General features: G+C 41.4%; 1 protein-coding gene across 3 annotated transcripts in view; it reads right to left on the reverse strand.

Annotated features, from left to right (window-relative positions):
• The window catches only part of LOC114046857 (CDK5 regulatory subunit-associated protein 2-like), a 144,203-nt gene extending 136,999 nt beyond the window's left edge, over positions 1 to 7,204 (reverse strand). The window contains exon 1 of one of the 3 annotated variants that reach the window (XM_027867418.1): positions 7,067 to 7,204. In XM_027867418.1, the coding sequence (XP_027723219.1) occupies positions 7,067 to 7,122 (56 nt within the window). In that variant the 5' untranslated portion in view covers positions 7,123 to 7,204. The remainder of the gene's footprint in view (positions 1 to 7,066) is intronic. The other 2 variants (XM_027867417.1, XM_027867419.1) reach the window with 2 other exon arrangements.
• Positions 7,205 to 12,163: the final 4,959 nt, after the last annotated feature.

Consider the following 12,163-nt stretch of genomic DNA (forward strand, 5'->3'; position numbering starts at 1 on the left):
AACTCATACAGTTAATTAACTGCTGCCTTATATCTTCAAGTTTGGCAGGTAGCATTTACTACACTTAATTAGCTCAGGTTAACACCTGAACCTCCTGTTTACTCTTGCTTGCTATTTAGCTCGTCCCCTCCCCAGCACCCTCTGCAGAGAAACTATATGAAGCAGAGGCATTTAACCTCAAGCCCTCTGGGCTGCTTCTACTTGGGTTGAAATTCATCAGCCTGAAAGGTCATTCAAAGTAGTAACACTTCAGAGCAGATATTGGGGGGAAAACTGATTTTGGGGACAGGGAAGGATACGATGGAGAAATTGGCTATCTTCTGAACTTTATCAATTCTCAGCATTTAAAATTGGATCCCTTCATGTGAATTTTGTTTGAAAGAAATTAAAGAAGGGCAGCGTAGTGCTGTGCAGTGGTCTCCAAACTTTTTTTTATCCTATGCCCCAACAGTAAAAAATTTTTACACAGACTCTCAAAATACATGGTGTTTTTATTTTTTGTTTATAAATTATATTATGAATCATGGTGATAATTTCATAATTAAAAAATTTACACAAAACAGAGACATTTTTAAAATAAGATAAAGATAAAATAATATTTGAGCTTAGAGCTAAGGAGCTACTAAAGTTTACTGAGTAGAACAGTGACTTGGCCAAACCTGAGCTTTAGAACAATCACTTTGGCAGTTGTGTGGAAAATGAATTTGACAGGAATTAGAGGCAGAAAACCCAACTGGGGGCTACTGTAAAAGTCCAGGTAAAGCCCTTAACTAGGGTGGCGATCATGTGAACAGAGAGAATGGAACATAATGAAGAGCTACTGTGGAGGCAGAAAGGACAAGGCTGAATATGCGGGGTGCGGGTAAATGAGGTGTTGAGGATAACACCAAGGTCACTGAAAGGAAGCTGGCACACTAAGCAGAAATAGGCAAGTTCGAAAGGGAGAGAAGTGGTGCGAGATATGAGCTCTGCTTTGGACATGATGAGTTCAAAACTCTGATGGGACACCTAGTTCTAAATGCTCAATAGGCAGCTGGTGATGTGGATTGGAGCTGAGGAGAGAGATTAGGGCGAGATATAAAGATCTAAGAGTTACCAGCATTAGAAATGACAATAAAGTCATAGCAATTGATAAAGTCATCAATGAGAGAGTATACAGAGAGAAGAGGCCAGAGCCCTGAAATACAGCCACAGTTAAAAGTGGGGAAATTCTGAAGGGGATAATGAAGGGGGGGTTGGGGGGAGAAGTGGAGGGAAGAAGCAGATAACAGAGTGAAATGCAATCCATCTTCCACTTTTTGAATGGCTGATCAACCATTCCTTAGGGTCAAGGCATGGATCCCTTGGGGTAATGGTCATTCCATAGCCCCCACTTTCAAGATCACTGGTGTAATAAGTAAGGGGCAGGCCACACAATCACTAAGCATGTATCAAGTGCCTACTATGTGCCAGGCTTATGCTAAATGCTGGAGTTCTTATCTAAGCTCTGCCACTATTGTGTGACTTCAGACAAGAGACTTTCTTTTCCTGGGCCAAAGTCTCCTCAGCTGTAAAATGAAGTGGTTGGATTCAATCTCTCTAATTCAAATGAACAGAGAAGAAATAACTCTGGACACCCAGATATGTCTCCCTTGAACAAAGAAACCTTATGCTCACCAGCTATGCCTGTCACCATTTCCCCATCTCCTCTCCTCTGCCACTAAAATCCTGACAAAGATGTAGTCTGTCCTTCCCTCCTCCTATCCTCTCAAATGGGTGGGGCTCTTATAGACTGCCAAAAGTTACCAACTTTCACTCAAAGTTGTTTGAGGAGCTCAGTTGCCTGTCCCTCTCCCTCCCAACCAAAGATCCCACTGAAGCAGCTACCATGGGTGCCACAGAGGCTTCCTTCATGTGTTTGCGTAGAATCGTGATCTTCCTTACCAAGTATGGAAGGAAGGAAGTGGCAAGTCACTTGGGGAAAGCTAAGGTGAGAGGAAACAAGAAGCCAAATCACTAAGAAGGCCAAAGCTCTCATCAAATTTCAGAAAAGTGATAAGCAACCTATTAATGAAAATCCAAGCTGAAAACAAGTAAGATAATGTCTGGCTATTTCCTTGGGGCACTGGTAGCTACAATTTCAGTTAACAGGTACAAAAAGCTGAAATATAGTTATCCTTCATAGTATGAGCCCCTGGGACAATTTTGGGCTCCATCAAAGACAAGCTGTCTGTTTAGATCAAGTTTCTGACAAGCCAGTGGATGGGGGAGACAGTATGGTACCATTACAAAAAACAACGGCTTTAGAATCAGACATCCTAGCCAGGGGTAGGGAACAAAAGGATTTGTTCTGTAAAACTTGGACTTTGTCAGAAGGCCACACCCAAGGACCTAGAAGGCCACAGGTGGCCATAGGTGGCCTCGAGGCTGCAGGTTCACCACACCTGTCCTAAGCTTAAATCCTGTCTCTGGTGCTCACGATTTCTGACATTCAGCAAGTCACTTGAGTTCCCTGGGCTTTAGTTTCCTCATCTATAAAATAAGGGGACTGGACTAGCTAACCCTTAGGTCCCTTCCACTTCTAGAGCTAAGATCCTAGGATCCCTGAGAGATAAGAGATCTAAAAAAGTATAGTATCTCTGAAGCCAATGAGGAAAGTATATTCAACAGTAGAGATAGCTAACAGTGTCAAATGCTGCAGAGGTCAAGAGAGACAAAGTGGGAAAAAAAGGTCAATATGTTTCGCAAGTAGGTCGCTGGGGACTGTGGAAAACCTTTCTGATAAAGTGATGAGTATCGAAGCTAAACTGACACGTGGTTAAGAGAGTGGGTGCTAAGGAAATTGATTGTAGGAAACTGATTTAAAGAAGCTTAACTATAAAAGGGGGGATATAGATGGAACAGAATTTTTAAGGGAAATGTTTATTAGGACTTGGAAGGCAGAATGCATATGTATTAACGTATGGAAAGGAACCAAATAAAAGAGAAAACTGAAAATTTTAAAGACTGTTGGAACAAGGTCCTGAAGAAAGCAAGAGGAAATGGGACCAAGAAGAAAGGTAGAGAGTCTTAACCAAGAATAAAAATACCCCTTCTGTGACCAGAACAGAAGATAAAGTGGGCGATGACAAAAAGTTTTAAGGAACAGAAGGGGGAATCTCATGTTATATGATAGCCATCTTTTCAGTGAATTAGGACACTAACTTAGCAGATATAAGTAGACTGTCTTGTCTAAAAAAAGGTTCAGAACAGTCACTGTGGGGAACAAGTCCAACCATTCTGGAGAATAATCTGAAACTACGCCCACAGGGCTATAAAACTGCATACCCTTTGATCCAGCAATACCACTACTCAAAAGAAAAAAGAAAAAAGAACTCTATGTACAAAAATATTTATAGCAGCTCTTTTTGTAGAGGCAAAGAATTGGAAATAAAGGGTATGCTCATCAATTGGGGAATAGATCAACAAGTTGTGGCACATGATTGTGATGGAATACTATAAGAAATGGGGGGAGCAGTTTCAGAAAACCATAGCAAGACCTACATGAACTGATACAAAGTGAAGTGAAAAGAACTGGGAGATCCTGTATACAGTAAATGCAATGTTGTAATAACAATAAACTGTGAAAGACATGGTTACTCTGATCAATACAGTGATCCAAGACAATTCCAAAGTACTTAAGATGAAAAAATGCTCCCCACCTCCAGGGAGAGAACTGATGAATTCTGAGTGCAAACTGAAATATAATTTTCTTGCTTTTTTTGGTTGTTTTTTTATGATATGACTAATATGGAAATATGTTTTGCATTATTTTACATGTATAATTGATATCACATTGTTTGACTTCTCAGTGTGTGGGGGAGGGATGAGAGGAACAGAGAATCTGATACTAAAAATTTAAAAAGAAAACAATTAAAAATAAATAATAATTAAAAAAAATAAATAGAAGCAAGAGAATAATATATCCAATTACAATATAAATGAAAAGATAACTAAAAGTTAACTCTAAATAACAGAAAAAACCAGCGAAGGCCCTAGAGAAGGGATAATGAAACATATCTCCTCCAGTACAGCAAGAATTGGCAGTGACTACTGTATATACTGTCAAATTCAGTCACTGTTATCAGATTTTTCTGTTTGATTTTTTTTTTTTGTCACACTCTTTTATATTCAGTCTAGAGATTCAACCTCATCTTCCCCTCCCTACATACAGGTAGCCTCATTCTTTATCAAGGCCAACCCTCCTACCCATGAACCCTTGATATCATCCCATCTTTGTGTCCTCCAGCTCAGTGAACCTTTAGTCAATTCCCTCCTTAGCCTTTCCCTATCTATTAGTTACTTCTCTACTGCCTACAAACATGTCCAATTCTCCCCCTACACTTAAAAAAAACTTTTACTGGATCCTACCAACCCCTTCACTCCACCCTAAGCTATGGTCCTTTATCTCCTCCATTTGTCAGCCAAATTCTTCCTCTCCTCTTACTCCTCAATCTTTGTATTCTGGCATCTAACCTCATGACTCAATTAAAACTGTCCCCTCAAAAGTTTGTTTTTCTTAAGTCGTTTTTCAGTTGTGTCCAACTCTCCAAACTCTATCTGGGGTTTTCATGGCAAAGATAAAGAAGCAATTTGCCATTTCCTTCTCCAGCTCATTTTACAGGTGAGGAAACTGAGGCAAACAGGGTTAAGCGACTTGCCCAGGCTCACACAGCTAGGAGTGCCAAATTTAAACTCAGGAAGATGAATCTTCCTGTTTCCAGGACCAGCACACATCTAATAAGTGTTATGTGTCTGAGGCCACATTTGAGCTGAGGTCCTTCTGACTCCAGGGCTGGTGCTCTATCCACTGTGCCACCTACCTGCTCTGTCAATGATCTTTCAATTGCCAAATTTGATGCTCTTTTCAGTCTTTTTGTGACACTTTCTCCTGGTTCTTATATTTGTCTGACCACTCTTTCTCAGTCTCTTTTAGTGATTTATCATCTACTCAGGCTTCCCCCCAATTGTAGGTACTTCCTAAGGTAGGATCACTTTTTTCCCTCTACACTTTATCTCCCACAACTATCATCTCTCTGCAAATTACTCTCAGATTTATAACGAGCCCCATTGTCTCTGAGCATCAGTGTCACATCAAACGAGTTATCAGTTCAGATATCTCAAACAACTGAGTCCAAAACTGAACTCATTGTCTTTCCCCCCACCCCCAAATCCTCTCTTCTTCCAAACTTTCCTATTTCTGTCAAAGACACGACCATCCTTCTTAATCTCCCAGATTTGTAACCTGTGTTCATCCTCACTCACCCCCTTATACTACCTCACCTAACATCCATTCAGTTGCCATTTTATGCCATTCCACATTCACAAACATCTCTCACATCAGACCCCTCTCTCCACTCACATAACTGTCACTTCAGTTCTGGTACTCATCATCTCTCACCTTAATTATCACTAACAATGAACCCAAAACTAGTTCCTGCAACCGAAACCATACCAACTCCTATATCTTGCCTTTCAGTGTACCTTAAACTATTTCCAACACCCCTATATACATCCCACTATATGCCTACATGAATCTTCCAACATACCCTCACAAAAACTATCCTCCCATTCAAATTATCCCTACACATGAAATCACTTCACCAAAGTCTACTGTATACACAAACTATTCTTTAATTCCAAGTCACTTTACCCCACTACACCCCCACACACTAAGAATACTTTTCCATACCCTCAAATTCACTCCACCCTAAACTCTAACCCCTACAAAACCTAATTACTCAGTCCTGAATATCCCTAAAACACTCCTTTGACCTCAGCTATCCATATACCCCAACTACATCCCTACCATCTCAAGACCTCATTCATGCCTGGACTATTGCCATAGCCTGCTGGTTGCATGCCTCCAGTCTTCCCCACACAAATACACCACTCAACTGTCTCAGTGACCTTCCTGCAGAGCCCCACCCCCCAATAATCTCCCTACTGCCTCCAGGATCAAATACAAAATCCTATTGGGCTTTTTAAAGGCCTCATAACCTGGCCTCTTCCTATCTATCCAGTCTTCTTACATCTTACATGCCCACTACTTGCAATCCAGTGACATGGCCTCCTTGTGGTTTTTCTCAGATGACCCTCCATCTCCTGACTCTATGAATTTTCCAGGAACTCTAACTCTTCATCTCTGTACCCCTAATTAGCTCTCCTCCTAAAGTACATCTGCCCCTCAAAATCATCACCTCACCCTAGAGTACTATTACACACACAAATCCTTTGCCCTAAAGGACACCCCCTACTCAAATCACTCCAACCAGAAGCTATCACATACACACAAACCACCTCCTCACCCTAAACTACCCCTAAAATCTTTGATTGATCACTCTACCATAAACTCCTATACCCCCAAATTATCTCCCTTCTTCTCAGACTACCTCATATGCCCGCAAAACCCCTAAACTGCTTATGCCCCTAAATAATCTCTTCACCCCATACTATCGCTACACCCCTAAACATCCCTTAACCCATATTACCCCTACATTTCCAATGCATTCCTTTACCCTAGACTACCCCATCCCCCAAAATATCCCTTCACCCTATACTACTCCTAAACCCCAATATCCCTTTGTCCTAAACTACCTGTATACCCACATATCACCCCATCATCCTTAACTATCCACACACTTGCAACTAGCCTGGACCCCCCTTTACCCAAAACTACCTCTACACCCCCAAATTATCCCTCTTCCCCTTAAAATACCCCTACACACGCAAAACACCCCCTTCCCTAAGTATCTCAGCACCTCCAAACGTCACCTGGCCCTAAAGCACCCCTGCACCCCACTGCCCTAACCTACAACCACCCCACAAATCACCCTCATATCAACGACCCCATCCCCTTCCATGCCCCCCAAATCAAACTATTCTGCACCCCGAATTCTCCCTATAAACCATCCCCAGGGACCCCCCCAAAACGGCTCACCCCAAACTACTTCTGCGTCCTAAGCCCCTAACCCGCACCCTCTACGCGGTAACCCCCAAGCCCGTGCCCCGGGCCGGCTGCCGCCCCCTCCCCGCCGCCGAGGCCCACCTGCTGCCGTTGAGCCCCACTGGCAGGGTGACGTCCTCCCCCAGCACCGAGTCCATGGCGATGGCAGCGGCAGGCTGCAGCTCCCCGGGCCGGGCGGGAACTGCCCCCGCTCCAGCCCCGCGGAGCCGATCGTCCGGACTCCTCTGGCGCCGCTAGAATTCAAACCCCAAGCCACCGCCCCCGCCCCGCCAGCACCGCCATCTTCTTGGGCCTTTTGTCAATCTTTTTTTTTCTTTTTGATGGCTTTCTCCGGAAGTGAGGCGGGGCTCCCGCGCTTCCCATGAAGCCAAAGGGGCGGGGCCAGAATGGGGGTTGTCCCATGGAAATCACAGAGGGCGCCATATTAACTGAGGGCAAGCGGCCGAGGTCCAGGCAAGGTTAGGGCAGCCGCCATCATAGCTGAGGGCAGATTCCGCCGCGGACAATGTAGGACTGCCATGTTACTTAAGGGCAGTCAGGCTTCCCAATTCTGCTCGTTTCAAAAAGACGAAAGGAGTCCGCGCTCTGACACACTTAGTCTTCCCCGCGCAAAATTTGTTCTGAGCTACGCTAGGTTGAAGAGTCTTAGCTTCTGGAAAATGGGTGTAACTTATTCCAAATGGCATCATATGCAAAAATCTGGCACTGACCTTAGGTTAGATCAGGGGACAGCCTCGCTTTAAGAAAACCAGATGTACGAAATCCAAACCAACAGAACATATATAAGGTGGACAACGAAGCAAGACCCCTTTTTTTACCAAAAAAAAAAAAAATCCTTGAAATACCCAAACTTGCTTGGAGTAATAAGTGAATATAATAATCATAGCACTGATGTGGGTAGTTTTGGTTTTTTTGTTTGTTTGTTTTGGGTTTTTTTAGATCTGGAAAAAACTTTAGAAATCGTCTGGTCTAAACCTCTCGTTTTTTTACAGATAAGGATACCGAGGCTCCCCCAAAGCAAAATGATTTGTGCATACATTTAATAAGTAACAAAACCTATAAACACAAGTTCTCCTAATTCCAAATTCTGCCTTCTTTCCACTACAGCACGATCTTTCCTTTTTTTTTTTTTTTTTTGGCTGAGGCAATTGGGTTTAAGTGACTTGTCCAGGGTCACACAGCTAGTAAATGTTTGGTCTGAGGCAGTATTTGAACTCAGGTCTTCCTGACTCCAAGGCCAGAACTCTATCCACTGCACCACCTAGCTGCCCAATGTTTCCTTTTAATGGTCTGGAAATAGCTGGGTTCAAAGAAGGAAAGCAAAAGGGAAAGGAGAAAGGGAAATATATACCTAAATAATACAGAATTCCAGAGAATAGCAAGGAGAGGTAAGGTTTTCTTAAAAGAGCAATGCAAAGAAATGAAAGAAAAAAATAGAATGGGAAAAACAAAAGATCTCTTCAAGAAATTTAGAACTCTCAAGGGAGTGTCATGCAAAAATAGGCATGATAAAAGACAAAAAAAAAGATTTAACAGAAGCAGAGAAGATTAAGAAGAGGTAGCAAGAATACATAAAAGAACTATACAAGAAACATCTTAACATCACTGATAATCACAATGGTATGGTTACAGATCTAGAGCCAGACATCCTAGAGAATGAAGTCAAGTGGGCCTTAGGAAGTATTGCTAACAATAAGTCGAATGGAGGTGATGGAAATCTAGCTAAACTAGATCAGTTTACTTCCCAATCCTAAAGAAGGGCAATGCCAAAGAATGTTCAAATAACCGAACAATTGCACTCATTTCACACACCAGCAAGGTTATTCTTAAGATTCTGCAAGCTAGGCTTCAACAATATGAGAACCAAGAAATACCAGACGAGCAAGCTGGTTTTCAAAGAGGCAGAGGAACTAGAGACTAAATCGTTGGATTATGGAGAAAGCCAGGGAGTTCCAGAAAAACATCTGCCTCTGCTTCATTAACCACACCAAAACCTTTGGCTGTGTAGATCACAACAAAATTGGCAAGTCTTCAGAGAGATGGGAGTACCAGATCATCTTTTTTGTCTCCTGAGGAACCTCTATGCAGGCCAAAAAGCAACAGTTAGAATAGAACACGAGGGGCAGCTAGGTGGCACAGTGGATAGAGCACTGGCCCTGAAGTCAGGAGGACCTGAGTTCAAATCTGACCCTCAGACCAAACACTTACTAGCTAGCTTTGTGACCCTGGGCAAGTCACTTAACCCCAACTGCCTTAAAAAAAAAAAAAAAAAAAGAACTGAACATGGAACAACTGATTGGTTTAAGATTGGAAGTCAGAAGAATCAAAAACTAGAATTAAAGTTGCTGAAAGAAATATCAATAATCTCAGATATGCAAATGATACCACTCTGATGGCAGAAAGTGAAGAGGAATTAAGAAGCTTCTTGATGAGGGTGAAAGAGAAGAGTGGAACAGCTGGCTTGACACTTAACATCAAAAAAACTAAGATCTTGGCAACTGGTCCCATCACTTCTTGGTAAACGTAGAGGGAGAAGAAATGGAAGTAGTGTCAGATTTTATATTCTTGGGCTCAAAGATCACTGCAGACAGTGACTGAAGCTATGAAGTTAAAAGCTGATTGCTCCTTGGAAGGCAAGCTGTAGCAAATCTGGACAGCATACTAAAAAGCAGAGACATTACCTTGCCAACAAAGGTCTGTATAGTCAAAGCTCTGGTTTTTCCAATAGCAATGTGTGGATGTGACAGTTGGACTATAAAGGAAAACTCAGTGCTGAAGAATAGATGCTTTCTAATTATGGTGCTAGAGAAGACTTTTGAGTCTCTTGGACAGCAAGGAGGTCAAATCGGTCAATACTTAAGGAAATTAATTCAGGCTGTTCACTGGAAGGTCAAAAACTGAAGCTGAAACTTAATTACTTTGGTCACATAATGAGAAGGCTGGACTCATTGGAAAAGACCTTGATATTGTAAAAGATTGAAGGCAAATGGAAAAGGGAACAGCAAGGATGTGATAGATAGATAGTATCATGGAAATAACAAAAATTAACTTGAACAGACTTCAAGAGATAGTGAAGGATATGGTCTATGAGGTCATGAAGAATCGAATGCAACTGAACGACCAAACAGCAGGGATTTGAACCCAGGTATCACCTGTTTATAAGTTCATTGCTCTGTTCACTACTTCCTGCTACCTCTCAATATATAGCTGTATCCTTACTGCATTTAAAATAGGATTCTACTTACAGAAATTCAATTTACAAAATTTTTCAGGAAGACAGCTATTGTATAATACAAGGTCCATTCCTACTATATTACAGTAGAATATGCTTTTCAGCACAGTAAGTAAAAATAACACCTTAAGTCTACATATAGTTTTCCAAAGCATTTTCTCACAACAGACCCATCAGGTAAGTAAGTATTATCCCAGTTTTAAAGATGAGGAGATTGAGATACAGAGAAGGCAAGTACCCTGCCTAAAGTCATTCTTCATTAATTTGCTTAATACATTTTTTCTTTTTAAATAGTGAAAAGGTAACATCTGGGGTCATATAATATGAATGGATGGAATTCAAAATTAATGAACTCTAAATAACATTGTTACTTCCTCTTCAATAAATAAACATTTCATTGAAAGGCTCTGTGCTTGAGAATATCATAGAAATAACCAGATTGTAATTTATGGCTTATCAGCTTGCCGTAACTCAGTGGAAGATGAGATGCTTACTTTCCAGGGATGCTATAAAAACCAATAAGATAACGTCAAACCAATGGTGTTTATTGAGGACCTCTGGGGATACAGAGGATCATTTGATCATAGGTGTAGGGCTGGAAGGGATTTTAGAGGTCATTGAGTTTAACCCTCTTATTTACAGATGAGGAAACTGAGTCCCAAGAAAGATAAGTGACTTGCCCAGGCTCACACAGCTAGTATTTATCTGAGGCAGGAGTTGAACCCAGGTCTTCCTGACTCCAAGTCTAACACTCTATGAACTGTATCTTGCAGATTGTTCTATCAAGTAAAGTAATTAAGCACTTTGAAAATCTTAAAACACAACATCTATATCTATCTATATAGATATATGTATGTATTATCTGTTATACTATGTAATGTTAACTATTATACTATACTGCCTCAAAAAGTAATGTTGTAGTAGGAGTTCTACTAAAAACCCAGCTAACCCCAAGTCCTCCAGAGAAAGTCTGGTTAAGGTGACCCTCTAATGCATAGGTTAGATTTCTTGGTTAGTGTTTCAAGACAGATGAGGTGGTTAAATGTCATCACTTTAATTATTGCCCTTTTATTCCCCCCATTGAAAATCTGGTATGGGTCTCTAAGGGTGGTGATTGGATGCATTAAAGGTGTGGAAGACAATCCTGATAAGTTAAATTCATTTGTGTCAGAGAAGGTCAAAGAGTCTGGTCTGTGCCTCCAACGCTGATCTGATGAAGTCCAACACTCTCACCTCCAGAAGAGAGGGAAGGGTGAGGCAACAGGTGAGGGAAGGTGGGTGGGAGATGTTAGCCCTAGGGGAGTATGATTGTCATTGATCCTCAAGGGGTTAGCCTGGGGCTTCAGCGAGAGGCTGGGGAGAGAAGAATTATAGCTCTACTTGGTGCTTTTTTTCTAAAATGGATAATACTCCATGTAAAATGCTCCACAAAAATCAAAGAATCCCTGAGTTCAAAGAATTTTCAAAGGTTATCCAGTCAAACCCTTACCTGAACAGAAAGCTGGTCTTTCCACAGTATAGATTAAGATTTAGAAAGAGATAAATTAGAGTCAGGAAAGGATAAACAGCTGGCACTTTAAGTTCTGTTTAAGCAAAGCCGCACATCCCAATTCATCCTCATTCAACTATGTTAAACTTTAATAGTTCAGAACACCATTAGACCTAAAGTTTATACATATGAATATTGAGAATACAATTACTCCTTCCTATTACATAGTAGTAGCCTTGGCTAAAACCCACACATGCTTAAGCACAGAACTTTCTCAAGCTTACATGAGAATTCAACTTCAGAATCAATCCAAACCTTCCATCTATTCATTTAACTTTCCACACTAAACTTGGCCTGATTAATGATCATGTATATACCCATCTATTTACACATTGAATCTCTCTCCTCCCTCCCTCCCCAAGCCAGGCAGAACTTCCCATTAAGGCAGTAACCTCAG

Source organism: Vombatus ursinus, unplaced genomic scaffold (assembly GCF_900497805.2).
Source record: "Vombatus ursinus unplaced genomic scaffold, bare-nosed wombat genome assembly UNPS02014786.1, whole genome shotgun sequence".
Taxonomy (NCBI): Eukaryota; Metazoa; Chordata; class Mammalia; order Diprotodontia; family Vombatidae; genus Vombatus; species Vombatus ursinus.